Source organism: Ceratotherium simum, chromosome 11 (assembly GCF_057802395.1).
Source record: "Ceratotherium simum simum isolate JZ-2026a chromosome 11, ASM5780239v1, whole genome shotgun sequence".
NCBI lineage: Eukaryota > Metazoa > Chordata > Mammalia > Perissodactyla > Rhinocerotidae > Ceratotherium > Ceratotherium simum.
In genome coordinates this window covers 67,563,888-67,580,904 of record NC_141910.1, presented here as the reverse complement: position 1 = coordinate 67,580,904, position 17,017 = coordinate 67,563,888, and the positions used below count along the sequence as shown (strand labels likewise).

General features: G+C 40.3%; 1 protein-coding gene across 1 annotated transcript in view; it reads right to left on the bottom strand.

Moving 5' to 3' along the window:
* The window catches only part of NOL10 (nucleolar protein 10), a 106,261-nt gene that overhangs the window by 64,345 nt on the left and 24,899 nt on the right, over window positions 1-17,017 (bottom strand). Inside the window, exons 10-13 of the mRNA XM_004436467.3 lie at window positions 15,273-15,351; window positions 13,906-14,055; window positions 10,754-10,820; window positions 3,527-3,579 (exon numbers count right to left, since the gene is read on the bottom strand). Of these exons, the coding sequence (XP_004436524.1) occupies window positions 3,527-3,579; window positions 10,754-10,820; window positions 13,906-14,055; window positions 15,273-15,351 (349 nt within the window). The remainder of the gene's footprint in view (window positions 1-3,526; window positions 3,580-10,753; window positions 10,821-13,905; window positions 14,056-15,272; window positions 15,352-17,017) is intronic.

The window sequence follows — 17,017 nt, the reverse complement described above, 5'->3', positions numbered from 1 at the left end:
GTCTTATAAGATAAGCTAACATTTCTCAAGAAAGCTGTTTCTTACCACCTGGCTATCATCCTGCCCCTCTCACTTGTGCTAATTAAAGTTCCTATACTCAGAACAAAAAAGTCTACCCTGAGAAATAGACTCAGAGAATAAGAAGTGACTAATGGGTCTCTTATAGTTCTAAGATTCTAAAAATGTCACCAGCCAGGCAATAAAATATAATGGAGATAACTAAAAATGTTTTAGGTAATTTTAATGCCTTGGAATTAATATTTCTAAAGTTAACTGAAGAAACCAGGATACCAATTTGTATATAAAATACAATTTCACACACATAACATTGTAACTGAAAGACAATACATCCAAATACTAACAGTGCTTATAACATTATCAAGGGGGGGAAGGGGTTTTTCTTACACTTTGTAAAACACTTGGAATAAATAGCAATATGCATACATTGTTTGCATAATCAAAAAAGCTGTGTGTTTGTTCCTTTTAAAGACCATTTCATAAAACGCAGAACATGATACCAAAGGGAAAATTATTTATATTTTTGGTGAGGAAGATCGGCCCTCAGCTAACACCTCTCACCAATACTCCTCTTTTTGCTTGAGGAAGATTGGCCCTGAGCTAACACCTGTGCCAATCTTCCTCTATTTTGTATGTGGGTTGCCACCACAGCATGGCTTGATGAGTGGTGTAGGTCCACACCTAGGATCCAAATTCACAAACCCCAGGCCACCAAAGCAGAGAGCGCCGAACTTAACCACTATGCCACCGTGCCGGCCACAGGAAAACTATTTTTAATACTCCCCTACCTCAGGGGCTGGCCCGGTGGCATAGTGGTTAAGTCTGTGCACTCCGCTTCAGCGGCCCAGGGTTTGCAGGTTCAAATCCCAGGCACGGACCCACACACCGCTAGCCATGCTGCGGCGGCATCCCACATACAAAATGGAGGAACCTGGCCACAGATGTTAGCTCAGGGCCAATATTCCTCAGCAAAAAGAGGAAGACCAGCAACGGACGTTAGCTCAGGGCCAATCTTCCTCACCGAAAAAAAAAAAAAATACTCCCTTACCTCTTCCTGAATTCAGGGAATGACCTCCTCATCCACACATTTACCCAAGCAAAAACTGGGCTGTCATCCTTGGTTCTTTCCTCTTCCTTACTACCCACATCCAATCCATTAGCAAGTCTATCTTCCAACCTTAATGACCCTTCCAATTCTATCCCCACTGCCACCTTCTAAGCACAAGTGGTAAGATGGCCTCACTCCAAAAGTATTCAGACCCGCCCCTCCTCACCTCCACACCAAGGGCTCTCCAGCCCACCTTCCTTGTCTACAAGCCGGCCTCCGGATACAGCCCTCGATGCTCGATCACAGAGTGCTTTTCCCCTTCACATTGGTTGATTCTACATACTTTTTACATGGGTAAAGGCTCTACGATCCAAGACATCAACATCTTTAGGCAGCTGCTAAAGATCAAAACATAATAAGCACTCCTAAGTGGAAAATGAAAGACCTCTCCCAGGACAAGAAGTAAAGTTTAGACGGCAAGCTGATTTATTCTGCCTCCCCTAACAATGCTCCCAAAAGGGCCTGAGACTGGGAGAAGACTGTGTCATGCTGGACTGAGGGAAGGCACTTCTTGTGATCTGTACAAGTCTTCATCAGTGAGCATCTCTGAGACATGCCATTTGGCAGTTCAAGGATAACAAACCTCTGAAATTACCACCTGCCAAATCAGACTTCTCTCAAATTATCTCAGAACTCAAAACACTCCAACCACTAAAAAGGGAGGCCTCGCAGAGGTAACACAGACACCGTCATCTCTCCTGTAGGTTGTTACAGCCTGTTCTTATTGCTTCTGGATTAGATCCTATCTAATCCACCTTCCTGCAGCAGCCAAAATAATCCTTCCAAAATGCAAATCTGATCACATCACTCCCGCACTTAAAACTTTTCCAAGACTTCCTGTCCTCCATTCTCACACCTGGCTTACAAGACCTTTGCCATCTGGCTCCTGAGCAGCTCTTCAACCTCAGATCTTACCCCCATCCCTCTCGCTCTAATGCTCAGCCACGTGGATTAACTTCTCTCTGATCTCTGCACACACTGTTCCCTCTACTTCCAAGATCCTTCTCCCATTCTGCACCCCACTCCACCCACCCTCTGCATCCAGTATATATAACCATCCTTCAGGTCTCCCTTAGAAGTCAATTCCTCTAGAAGGTTTCTCTGCGTATCTGCCACACTTCCCACCAGTTCCCATCCCCAGCATGGGATAAATGTCTCCCCTCCTAAGTGCTGTAAAGTACTCTTCCATACTTCTCTTACAGCAGTCATCACATGAATGGAGGCTGCCTACTTGTTTTATTTCCTAACAATGAACTCCTGGAGCAAAGGTGCAGTACCCTATACACTGTTATACTGCCAGCCTATGGGACTGTGCTGACAAACAGCTGATGCAATCAATAAATATATTTATTGAACAAATGAAGACAAGGAAAGATGGATAAACTGATAGGAATACAGAAGCAGTATTTGTGAGAGTACAGGGAAAGAGCAACAAATGACAACTTAGAAAAAAGGAAAAGCTTGCTGTTCGAATGGTCTTCATTTCACTATCAACCAAAAGAAACATCTCAAAGTGCTTTCAACAACATATCAGTTTCCTGAAACCACAGAAAGTGAACATCAACCAGAATATTTTTTTTGGAAATACACACATTGTTGAGCTATTTTAAAAGAACCATCATAAATAAGAAAAATTTTCATAACTGGGGGCTGAAAGTGATTACAGAGAGTCCACCCTCCCTAGAGTTCTGACCTTCAACACTCCCACTCCCTCCTCCCCAAATCTCAGAAAAGGGAGATATTTGTGGACTAGAAGGTAATCTAATGCCAACTTTGTACTATGGGGTTTTTCTCTTTAGGAGATTGTATTTTCCTGTTTCTTTCCCACTATACTCTAAAACGTAAAGGTAGGGAAGCATCTGGCGTATGTAAGAGAAGAATTCTTTAAGGAAGAAAAAAAAGGACAAGATTGTAAACTGCATGTCATCACTGACCATGTCTGTCTTGGATAGTTTCTTTTATATGTAACTGATTTTTAAGAGAAACAAACTATAATGACATGACTGTCATATAGACAGTCTAAAATGAAAGTCTAGTACTTTCATTTTAGAAATGAGACCTCATTTAGAAATGAGTCTCATTTAGAATGAGACCTCTTGATCACTAATAAGCTGAAAGTTTAAGATTCTGAAATACTTGGAAACAAAAAACAAATGTAAATCTGAAGAATAAAGACTAATTCTAACGTCTATTTTAATGTGATATTAAATAGTTTCCCATAAAAGAATGGGTAAGCATTATTTTACTGGCTCCAGGAAGCAAACTGAACCTACAAGTGGACCCACTGTGTTCAATTTACACAGCCACATGCAGACACAAAGTCCCTCAATACATCAGTTTAAAAACAAAGTATCTTTACTTGTCCTGTTTTTATTGTTAACTCCTATTTGTATTACGTACCGGAATGTAATAGATACCCATCTTGGGGGTTTCATTGGCAGTGAGAAGCATTCCTGAAAATAAACACAATGAAAAAGGTAAACACATGGGGAAAAGAAAAGTATCCTTTTCTACTTGTTTTACATGTTGCAATGCTTGAGGTGCTCAGAACACAGTGTATAGCAGAAGAGCTGGGCCTGGGGGCAAGGTACCCTAGGAGTCAGATCATGGGCTTCAGTCCCTGACCCTCTTAGACAGGTACCTTAAGTATCAGAAAGACCAACTTCCCCATCTGCAAAATGCTCAGGCTGTACTAGCTAAGTAAATGAGTGCTCCCACTGTAAAGGGCTCAGGTCTACACAAAGTTTGCCATCATTTTTAAGGGGGAAAGTTTTAAGCTTCAGACGTAGATAAAATGTAGTTTTGGTGCAGTATGAGGAAGTTAAGAAGAAAGGCTTCCTCTGTTAACCAGGAGTCAAAGAACCATGGTAAAGTATCTCTCCACAAAATGTCACAGCAAAGCAGTTCCTAATTTCTGCATTAAACTTCACACCTGAACTGAAAGCAAAATGACTTAAGGGCAATGCTATGTGCAGCTACAGCAGAAAGGACTGAGAGACCCTCACAGCCCTTACTACACCAAAAGGACCTACTCACCAGGGAACAGACTTAACCAACAGAGTGCTTAATAATTTAGTCTTCTCAGGATCAGCATTTTAAGAATGCAAAATTGAAGTAAGGGACAACTTGCCAGCATTTAAGTAAAGGTTTCCCTATAACCCCAGTAGCAACAGCAACCTAGGAATCCATGATTCTTTGCTACAGGACCAAAGTATTTAGATGTCTCTGTTCTCCACCACATTTGCAACCTACTCCTCCCCGAAAGTCTCTTGAAGCAGCTCCAGTCCTCAGAGCCCCTGTTCCAGAATGATGCACTTTAAATAAAACTGAAATCAGCAACCATTTGGGGAGTCCTTTATAATTCACTAAGCACTTTCACACATATTATCTTAGTGAATATGCAATAATGCTCTGAAATAAGAAATATCATCGTCCTTATTTTACAGATCAAAAAAACAAAGCTCAACGGGACTGAGTGTCCTGTCGGGAGCTAGAGAATTTCAGAGCTAAAATTCAAACTCAAGAGCTCTTGTTTTTAAATACTTTTACAGATCAACCAAATTCATTTTAAAAGCTATTTGTAAAATACAGAAGAGGAATCCACAGAAGGAAGACACCTGGATCATCAGACCACATAATCGTAATTAAATACACCAAATGTTAAGGACAGTGATTTGATTCTGTGTTTTAAAAAGCATTTTTTCCTGTTCTTTTGTTAATACAAGAACAGTATTTAACGCTCCTACAGAAGTGAAATGCTGAGATACATGAGGTCAAGTACAATCAGAAAGCAGGAACTCAATGTTCTCTCAGCAGAACCACATCCTGCACAACTCAAAAGTGGGAGCTAACCCTTAACCAACCCTCACCAAAATACACACACACACCATGGCAACATCCAAAAGCACACAGTCAAGTTGAGAAAAGCAAGAATGTATGTCTAAATTAAAGCAAAACAAAAATCAGAGATGTTTTTCACAGCTTGTAAAGAAGGTTCTTGCTGAAGACATCCCCTAAGCCTGGTTTCACTGGCTCAACCCTGAACAGTGAACATTCCACAAGGAAACAAAACCACACCTACCAAACAAACCATAGAAGAGGCTCTAATCCAATCACACAAAAGAATTCAGACTGGACGCAGCAGACTGCTTTCTACAATGGAGCAGGAGTTCACTTGGCCATATACAGTGATACAAGCTGACCTACCACCAAACTAAAGTGGGGAGGGTCAGGACTGAAACCAACTATGGATGAGAAAAACAAACAACCTCACAAAGCCCAGGAGTATTAGAAGTTTTTAACAAGTAAGAAGCAGAAAACTCAAACTAGTTAAAGAAAGTTATTAGTTCAGTAGAAATGAAGAAGATCACAGGCAAGAGAGGAGAGTGGGAAGCACCATGCCAGGCACTTCACACCCACAGATGAGAACGCAGCATCAGAAATGAGATAATTTGCTCAAGGTCACTGAACAGCTACTAAGTAGATTAACTGATATTCTCCTGACTACAAAGCCCACGTACGACACTCTAAAACTCCAATAACAACTAAGGTGAAATGAAAAGACTTCTTGCATGATCAACTAACAAACCACTAAAAAGTGCCAATATAAACACCATACAGCAACATGAAAAATGTTTTTAATATAATGTCAACTTGGAAACCAAAAGACAATTATATGTATCATGTGAGGACAACAATTTAAAAACACATGATCTGGGGCTGGCCCCGTGGCTTAGCGGTTAAGTACGCGCACTCCGCTACTGGTGGCCGGGTTCAGATTCCGGGCACGCACCGACGCACTGCTTGTCCAGCCATGCTGAGGCAGCGTCCCACATACAGCAACTAGAAGGATGTGCACCTGTGACATACAACGATCTACTGGGGCTTTGGGGAGAAAAAGGGAAACAAAGGAGGAGGCTTGGCAATAGACGTTAGCTCAGGGCCGGTCTTCCTCAGCAAAAAGAGGAGGATTGGCATGGATGTTAGCTCAGGGCTGATCTGCCTCACAAAAAAATAAATAAATAAAAATAAAAACACATGAACACGTGATTAATACAACAAGAATTTCTTTCTATTTTTTTTTTGTGTGTGTGTGAGGAAGATCAGCCCTGAGCTAACATCCATGCCAATCCTCCTCTTTTTGCTGAGGGAGACCAGCCCTGAGCTAACATCTATTGCCAAGCCTCCTCCTTCCCGCACCCCCCCCCCAAGCCTCCTCCTTCCTGTCGCCCCCCAAAGCCCCAGTAGATAGTTGTATGTCATAGCTGCACATCCTTCTAGTTGTTGTATGTGGGACACGGCCTCAGCATGGCCGGAGAGGGGGAGCATCAGTGCATGCCCGGGATCCGAACCCGGGCCGCCAGTAGCGGAGCGTACGCACTCAACGGCTAAGCCACGGGGCCAACCCACCAAGAATTTCTCTAATGAAAAGAGTAATGGTACTTGTGAAGAGATTGTGGAATTACAGATGGTTTTTCCTCTAAATTTCCTTTCCTTATGTTTATTACGGCTTCAACAATAAAAATATGCATTTTAAAAAAGAAGGAAAAGATCATCGGCACCTAGAATCAAAAGATCACACCTCTGGTATGAAATAGTAGAGTACAGTATACAATGTATGGTTATGGTGTAAGGGTGCAGCCAAAGAGAACCTGCTAGAACACTGCCCTCCCCAGAGGCATGCACCTATCAATACCGGTCTGCATGTGCTTCGGGGGCTGAAGGACTCACCGAAGCTCATAGTTGGAAATTAGAGACAATGCTCCATCCTAGCACTACTCACAGTGTGCTCCCAGGGCCAGTTGGCAAACTGATACCCGGCTGAGATATGTGTAGAAACTGAAAAGAAGAATTTAGAAACCTGTATAGCAATTTAACGTTGCAATGAGATCCAAATGTGTGATCCTTTTTCTAGTAATTCATTTTTATTATATTTTACAAAAATATCAATCTGCAATGGATTGGAAACTTAAAAACAAAGAAAAAGCAAAACCCTGGTCCTTCACCAGATACATATGAGAAGCACTGTACTAAAACATACAGCATCTGTCATCGCCTTAAACAGCTCTGAGCAGACAAGCGGTGAGTACTGAACTCTGTCAGAGGGGAAAGGCCGGGACATTTCTTCCTATGTGTTCAACTTCTGATATAAATTGGAACATGTGATTTTCCCTCATGTGTCGCTTAACAACAGGGATATGTTCTGAGGAATGTGTCATTAGGCGATTTCATTGTTGTGCAAGCATCATAGAGCGTACTTACACAAACCTAGATGGTATAGACTGCTACACACCTAGGCTGCATGGTACTAATCTTATGGGACCACTGTCATATATGCGGTCTGTCGTTGACCGAAACGTAGGTCCACAGCGCGAGACTGTATATATGGCACCAAGGGTATTTACAGATGACTCGAACAGCTTTTTACTATGTGTTGAGAGGATACTGATAGAATAAAAGGCTACTTCACATTTAACAGTAGAGACAACCTCCAGCAGCCTGTGAGGCAGGTGAGAAAACTGAGGTTGGAGAATCTGAATAATTATGAAGCCTGAATTAGGTCTTTCTGAGTTGAAACCTTCTTTTCTCTCTACCAGTGGTTCTGAAACCAGTGATCCTGAAACCAGTGATCCTGATTCCGCAGGCCTGGGGCGGGACTCGACACAGAGAGGCTCAACAAGCACCATGTGAAGCTGATGTGCATCTGCTGCCTCTCGTGCGCCCTGACCTGCAGAGCAGCTGCCTGACACAGAGACGGCTGAATGAGCAACAGAGCTGGGGTGTAAAAGGGGCCAGGAAGGCAGAACCATTTCTCAACATTCTGAGCAGTCTTAGTATTGGAAAAATATTACAAAACAGTAATCGTGATTCAGCTTTAATTACGCCAAAATGAGTAAGTGACAAGATAAAAAAAGAAGAATGTTTTAGCTTTTCTAAAATATGATTAAGCTCATAATGATTAAGCACAAACCATAAAGAGCAGCGTTAAAGGAAAAAGGTGTGGTAAAGGAAGGGAAAGACAGCAAAGCACATGAATCAACCACGCTCAGATCCAAACCCCAGAGCAGCAGCCAAGGCACTCATCTTACTGTGCTTGCGATCTCACCAAAGAAACTACTCAGCTAGTTTTTGTGTTTGATGAACCTCTTATAAGTTATTCAACAGTAGAGTCATTCCTCTTATCATCACTCTTAAGATTTTTACCTGTCAGAAAAGCATACTTTGTAATGCAGAGATCTGGGGGTCTTCTTAACAGAGCGCCCACACTCATCCTCACTGGCACTGGGATGGAAGACTGATGGGATGAGGTCTGTAGCGGAGAACCCCACAGTCCCGAGCATTACTCTCCTCCAAAATATTTAACCTACAGCGCATCAAGCCGTTAGATCTGACTTCTATTTTAGAAAAAATACAGGGGCTGGAGGAACAAGTTAGACACCATGAAAACAATCACATAAGTCCAGGATGAGTGATAATCTATAAGACTATCAACCTACTCTTGGGAAAGTCAGTTGTCAGGAAGAAGGAAAAAAAAAAAGATGGGGGGACTATTCCGGATTGAAAGAAACTAGAGATACACAACAACTAAATGTAATATACAACCTTGATTATATCCTAGTTCAAAAAAATGGGCTAAAAAAGGCATTTTGAGGACAGTTAGGGAAATGTGAAAATGGAATGGACGTCAAGTGGTATTAGGGAATGATTGTTATTCTTCTTAGGTGGGATAACGGTATTTCTGACCACTAGAAGAATGTCTCCACTCCGAGGAGATCAATGCTGCACTCTGTGGTGGGGAAGAACCACCACGCCCGCAGCTCAATTGTAATGCCTTGCACCCTTCAGCATCCTCAACTGTTTAAAGATCTCCAAGTCTAGACCAGCACTATCCAATAGGAATATCATGCAAGCCACACATGTGATTTAAAAGTAGACACATTTAAAAAATAAAAATAAATAGGTAAAATTAATTTTAATATATTTTATTAACCCAGTAAGTCCAAAATATTTTCATTTCAATATGTAATCAGTATAAAAAATTAATGAACTACTTTACATTCTTTTTTCCGTACCGTGTCTTTGAAATCTGGTGTGTATTTTATACTTAGAGCACATCTCAACTCAGATTAGTCATACTAAGTTCACCACATGTGGCTGGTGGCTACCAAACTGGACAGCACAGGTCAAGAAGTTCTTTCTCTCATCACTACCTGCTGCCCTTCAAACTCACACTTCCTCAATCCAGCTAAACATGCTCACCACCCTTGTTCCAACTTCAATTTCACCTAGTTTTACTCATCACTGTACTCAGCCCAGATGCCATTTTAGATCACTCTATACTTGCTAACTAGGACCCCAGCATCCTCAACTGCAATTAATTCCTGAACTCATCAGAATTTGACTCACTCCCACTATTATAATAAAATCCTCTCCACTATCACAGATGAAAAGCTAAGCACAAATATCTAGAGTTCCTCATCTTTCTCACAAGAGCAGCATGTCACTAGAAAGAACATGGGCTCCAGAATCAGGAAAGGCTGGCTCTAACCGAGGCTCTGCCACACACCAACTGGGTGACCAACCCTGGGCAAATTACCCAATTTTTCTCACCTCCTACAATGTAAGACAGACAGACAGACAGAAAAAAAAGTGTGTGCCTCTAACTACACAGGGTTATAAAAAGATTAAATGATAAATTAATATTACAGCATCCATCATTTAGACTGGCAACGTAGGAGCATGTAATAACTCTTAGTTCTTTGCTTCCTGCCTCAACTTCTGTGATACTTAACACTTGCTGAGCAATGCCCACTGAATTGCTCCTGTCTTAGCTTCTATGCTGCTTCAAGAACTGTTGCTTCTTTCACTGTCATTCTGTCCGTTCCTGTTCTGTTCACCTCATCTCCCAACTCCACCTATCAAATCTCACTCATCACTCCAAACTCACTGCAAACAAAAATATTCTCCACGATCTCCTCTAGCCGCTCTGGCTGAAACCCCCGTCTCTAACATGTTGTCCAGATGCTGTTTGTACATACATAACAGAACTTTCCCTGCTTTGCCTTGTACCCCCCCAACAAAATTATTTGTGTATGTCTGTTCTCAGAGTACAACGCTGCTTGAGAGTGGGAACTGTTCTCACTTTCTCTCATATCCCCAAATTCTTCAGATTTGCCTTGAAGGTATTGTTAAATCTTGAAATCTGCCATGTAATCTGCTGAACAGCATACAACATGGAATATACCAAAACCTATGGCTTCATGAGTCTTGTAGTTTATCAGGCAACTCCAGACTTCTCCAAATCCCTAACCTCAATTTCGACACACTATTACTAATCACATAAAACAGCTAAAGCGCACACTAAAATAGCATCGCACCTGCCACCTACCTATATACTGTTACCAGTTTCTACTAATAGCTAGGCTGGCTGAGGACTGAGTCACTGAGAGTACCATTTTCTGAATCATCCACACCACTTCCTGCTCTGGATTCTTCAAGAAAATACAATATCTAAGAACTGTCCTGACCAAGCCAAACCCTGTCTTGAGAAATAAAATGAGTTTAAAACCCAATAAAGCATAGCCCAGATCTGTCTCACTGAATGACTCATTGCTACACACTGCATACCTGAGCTGGGATAGAGGCAGACATCATTAATGTCATGTTCTGGCTCCAACGAAGTAAATATTTTTCCCTAAAAGAGTAAGCAAAGAGGAATTATTAAAATAGTTAAAAGAAGACAACTTTTAGCAATGTCATGTAAAGAAAATAAACTGGAGACAAAACTCAACCACATACTGCTATGTAAAGAAATAAAATCACCTATGACATCATAGAATTTAAGTTTAAAAATTCTTAGAGAATTCGTTTTATCAATTTATCAAATGCCCTCATTTTAGAGATGAAGGAACTGAAACCCAGGGGGGAAGAGGTGACTTATCCAAGAAACTAAATACAAAGTTTTAAAGATAATGTCTAATGTTTAAAATAAAGTTGTATGGGCCGGCCCTGTGGCTTGGTGGTTAAGTGCGCGCGCTGCGATGCTGGTGGCCCGGGTTCGGATCCCGGGTGCGCATCGAGGCACCACTTCTCCGTTCATCCTGAGGCCGAGTCCCGCATACAGCAACTAGAAGGATGTGCAGCTACGACATACAACTATCCACTGGGGCTTTGGGGGGAAAAAATAAAATAAATAAAATCTTAAAAAAAAAAAATAAATAAAATAAAGTTGTACATCAACTTTAAAAAAATTCTCATCATCTGGAAAGTACATCCTAGTTAAACTTGCACTCAAAGAAACCAAAGAAGGACAGATAGCAACACAGTAAAATAAGGACAGTTATCTGCCATCCCTGTATCACAGGGTTTGAGGAGGATCAAATAAGACAACGGACATAAAATAACTTACAAAACGAAATCTTATAAATACATAAAGTGTTAGCTGTTATACAGTTCAGGCTAAAACATTTTTATTTTAAATGTGGGGGAAATGTTCTGTATTTTAAAAAACTAACAGAAGGAAAGTAAAAGAAAAAAAAAAAAACAGAAGATAGGAAGATGAGAGTGGAAAAAGGTGATAAGAAAGATACACAAGGAAAGCAAGTCAAGCAAAACCAAGTCACCTGGGTGTTCGTCACGAGGGCGCGCTCCGTCATGACAACAAGGCCCAAATAAAACTTATCGTAGCAACTACATCACGATGATTTCAAGATGTGATGCTGAAAATGTCTGCCAGCTCTTTCATTTATTAGCTCATTATTAGAGGCTCCCGTGGCAAAAGGAGGTCACAGTTAACACCCAGGGAAGATGGTTATTTCATGCTCAGTGAAAAACAGCAGCCAAGTTCTAATTCAAGACAAACAGTGAAATTCACACAGCTACCGCCCTTTCTTCTGAAGTTCCCATTCAAACAGGAAAGAAGGACGGAAGAAAAAAAGGAGGGGAAAAAGGGAACTATAACAGCATGGAACAAAAAAGAAAAGGTGCCACACTGCACAGAAATCCACACTATGGAAAACCACACAGTAGTCAAAGGGTCTGGGAGGATACGTGCAAAGTGGTAACAGTAGTTACCTTCAGGTAGGATGGAAGTCAGGTCAATGACAACTTCTACTTTACCAGTATTTTATGAATTTTTAAAAATAAAAATGTCTGCATTTGCAGTATTAAAAATAAATATTGTTGGGCCAGCCCCGTGGCTTAGCAGTTAAGTGCGCGTGCTCTGCTACTAGCAGCCCGGGTTCGGATCCCGGGCGGGCACTGACACATCACTTCTCCGGCCATGCTGAGGCTGCGTCCCACATACAGCAACTAGGATGTGCAACTATGACATACAACCATCTACTGGGGCTTTGGGGGAAAAAAAAAAGGAGGAGATGTTAGCCCAGAGCCGGTCTTCCTCAGCAAAAAGGAGGATTAGCATGGATGTTAGCTCAGGGCTGATCTTCCTCGCAAAAAAAAATAAATAATAAATAAATAAATAAATAAATAAATATTGTTTTAAAGTAAATTAAAACTTTGGATTATCAGAAGAAGAGCAGAGAAAATTCCAGCCTAAGACACCATGAATCTCCCTAAGAAAGATCTCAAAACCCTCCCAAGCCAAAGCTAACATATAAATGCAAGCAGCAGAGTCAATTCCTGGGCAGTCATCAGGGTAATTCTTCCAAGAATTGAGAAACGCTGGGAGACTTCCTCTTCTCCCTAATATAAATAAAGTCACAGGAGCTGTGAAGGTACTAGGCCTTGGGAGGCAGAACACATCTCAAGGATAACTCTGAATCTCCACAACACATCCAGAGGAAAAAAGAAAGTAAGCTGAGTAAGGTCATTATTTCGAGAGCTAACAACGTGAAAATTAAAAACAAAACTAATGGTCCAAGCTGCCAGGGATTCTGATAAGTAGCTGAACTGGGATGGGGCCGCTGGTAGCATCTCTGCCCTGAGAACAGGCAGCCTCCACAGGAAGACTGGCGCTTGTCCTCTGGCAATTAATGTTGAGGCTCTGGACCTTCCACCCCTTCATCTCAAAAATGAGTTTAAAAAAAAAAAAGTAACACTTTTTGACTAAAGATGCTAAGTTTGTAATTAATTAAATACAAAGAGCCCTTAAAAGCAATTGCTCTACTGAATGAATTCTCTTACATTTAGTTGATGCACTAACCTTCTACTATTTTCTCAAAATACTTAGGTTTTAAAATGAAAAATGAAAAGCAGAAGGCAGATTAAAACTAGCAATATAGAACTTGTTACTTTTTAAATGACACGGAGTTGAGGGGAGAGAACATCAAATATTCTTAAGAAAATATTGTTTTTAAGAAAAACACCATAAGAAATTAGTGTAAAGGTGTCACTTCTAAAATCCAGTTGTTTGAGATGGGGAAAAGGTATGAAATTGAGATGTATAATAACATTGATATGGAAAGATAATTAGCAGCTCACAAAAACTTTCCTAAGGTTGTGAGAGTGCCTCAAGATCCAGGGGCTTTCTCACAGATCAATGTTTTTAAACAATGATTTACTCTCTACCTAATCGGTACATGTAAAAATGCATTCCAGTTCCAGCAAAACAGGAAAACTTCCTAACAGGAAGAAAGAAATCCTGACTCTCATCCACATATGAATATGATCTCTCCTGAAGTAACTGACTTCCCTCTAAGCTCCCAAATGGACACTTGGCATCTCTTCCTCAAGAACCCACGTAACTCAAAAAGGCAACAGAAAGAAAAGGAACATTAGGAAAACAGGCAAATAAGTAATTTCAACAAAAAAATACGTACTGAGTTCTTATTCCACATTTTGATAATTCGAGAGTCTGCTGACAAAATCAAATCTAACGAATTCTGGAAATGAACTGACTTAATGGGCAGCCCATATTGGTGATCCTTAACTAGCAATGGCTTATCAGATCGAAGATCATATAACAAAACCTAGGGGAAAAAAACAAGTTATTTGTTTAAACAAACTAAATATTTTATTTCAAAAAGCAAGATTTAAAACTTAGAATAATGCTGTCATTTGTTTCATTACCTTTTTATGAACACAATGAATACCCTTACTCAGGGTACAAAGATTCTAAAGTCAGCCAGCAAAAGAATTCTGGAAAAATCTCTTAAATTACCCTTAGAATACATGGTTTTATAAATTCAACCCTGACAGTAATTTTTAGGCCCATTAAGATTGAGAACTACTGAGTTATCCTAAGAAAAGAACAAAAAGGAAAGTCCTTAAGAATTTGTGTCATTTGTGAATTCAACAAATACATATACCGAGGGCCTACTATGTACCAGGCACTGTGAGAGCAACTGACAGAAACAAGAATGGCAGGCATAATGAAGACAGTCCTGGCAGATTCAAGGCAGATGGTGGTGGCTATGACTGTTTGGGGAGGGGAGGCGTCTTTCTGAGCCCTGTCATTAGAGGCAGGGACCTGGGGAAGCCGGATCTTAGTTCCAGTGTCAGATCCCCTCTAGACCATGATGACAGAGGCAGTAACTCTCCTGGAAGCAGTGTCTCAGACCTGTTCTGGGGAGAGCAAATTCACAAGTGTGTGGGCTCTGCCTTGACGGAAAGAAAGAAAAGATGAACTAAACCTCGGCGGCCACTTCACTTGGACTCCTCAGACAGCATCTGCCAAGGTCTGTTCCACTGACCACTCACTGCACGGGATGCAGTTAATGGCGAGATGTGAAAAGAGGATCCTTGAACAAATAAACTCCGGAAACACTTATTAAACACATCTCCTGTCTACAGGAATTCTCAGAGCCTTTAAAATATATTTAAATGCAGAGTGACTCTCCAAGAGTAGGAATCTGACAGAATTCCAAACTTTTTTAACCACAGAACTCTTTTACACACACTCTGGAAAATGCTGTTCTAAACTCCAGTCAAGAGAACACCTGAGGCACACTCCACCAGGGATCCAGCTCAAGAGCCTCTCAGACTAATAACCATTAAGGCCAGAATCAGAATTTCTCAGGGTCCTAAATGAACACAGCGTTCTGGAGCAGCCTCTCCACTCCGGCCAAAACAGTAACGCCTCATTTTCTGTGCCCACAGTGACAAGGTCTGTGGGTGTTTCCCACAACACATACACGCCTCTGAAATACCAACTTAAGTGTGAAGTTTCCAACTGAAACATACTTACCTGCCCTGTGGATGTTCCAACGGCCATGGTCAAGGCACCATTAAATTTCAAAGCAGAGATTGTGGGTAAACTGTTTATCCTGAAAGGCAAAATATTCGTGTTTCATGTACACATGGCCAAACTTCCTTCCAAGTAACAAATTTATTATTAATCTTCACTTCAATTCTAATGGGGAAAATCATATTTCTGACCTTCTGTTTAAAAGGTAATTGTACCCAAACTTTATTAAAATAAAAAATGAGCTTTACGTATAAATATAATCTTCCTTTAAAAATCTGTAGATTATCTTCTTCAAAAACTGTAAGAAATATTCTCAAAGTAGCTACAAACAAAAAAAAAGTTTCTGAAAATATAAAACCAATTCAAAAGGATCAGTATGACAATATCTTTCATTTTAATTAATCCAGGATAAGATTATTTACAGAAACATCCTCTTTTTTGCATCTAAACATCCCCTAAGAAGAAACAATTTTATATTCGGGCACGGGTATACCCATCTCCATTTTTAAAGTTAGCTATGTCAAGATAAAATAAAAGAGTAATCCCCAAGTGGGGAATAAAAGTACAAAGAATGATGAAAAATGTTTACGGCCATGAATCTGGAATATGCTTCTCTCTCAGCAACCAAAAGTATCAGTACTGAAGGTAATGATCTATGGTGGAAGGGTGCCAGACAACAAGTTAGAAGAGGACCACAGTCCTCATTTCAATACTTATCGTCTACACGTCCTGGACCAGGACCTACAGTCCTCGCTGTTGACTGTTAGCATCCTCGGGTCTCTTATGCTACCTAAAGCCTCAGCCCGTAACTGCGCTGAGCATCCATTTGGAACCTTGTGGCCTCTCATCCACATCATTTTTAGTCATTTACTCTTCAAAATGAACTCTAGAATTATTTTTCAGTGCAAGGACATGTCATTTTTCTTCACTTATTCAAACTTTTTTTGTTTCTTAATAAAATTTTGTCATTTTCTTCAGATAGGTACTCATTAAATTTATCCCTCAGTATTTTACAATTTTAGTTGTTATAAATGAGAACTGTTTTCCATTGTATCTTTCTAACTGGATATTGCTGATAAGTATCAAAGCCATTGATGTTGTACATTTATTTTGTAGCCAATTTACTTAACTCCCATATTTTTATAGTTTTCCAGTTGATTCTACTGGGTTTCTCAAGCAGACAATCACATCATCTGTGAATAATGACAGCCTGTCCTCCCCTATCCAATATTTACACACATTTCTCTTATTGTATTGGCTTCCAGAACTCCATCTCTGTCAAATAACAGAGGTGACAGCTCATAACGTTTGTGTAGGAAAAAATAAAGCAAAGCATAAAAAAACAAACAAATAAAATCACCTGAAACTGAATCAGCAAAAAAACTACTTTTAACATTTTGGTACACATCTAGATTTTTTCCCCTGTGATATACATCCATGTTGTTTTTCTTATGAAAATATGATAAAACTTTATACGCATCTGTATGATTTCTTTTTCCACTTAACAGTATACTTGGAATATCTTTCCCTAGAAATAAATACGTTTCTGCAACACAATTCTTAAAGGCTTACGTATGCCACTGGTCAATACTTCCTCATCCGTAAAATGAATACAAGATCAGTACCTACATCAAAGGTGGTTGTTGTGAGTATTAAGTAAGTTAACATATGTAAAGAACTTGAACACTATCTGGAAAATAGCAAGTGCTATCTGTTAGCTATTATTTCTACCAAGCTGTATTTAA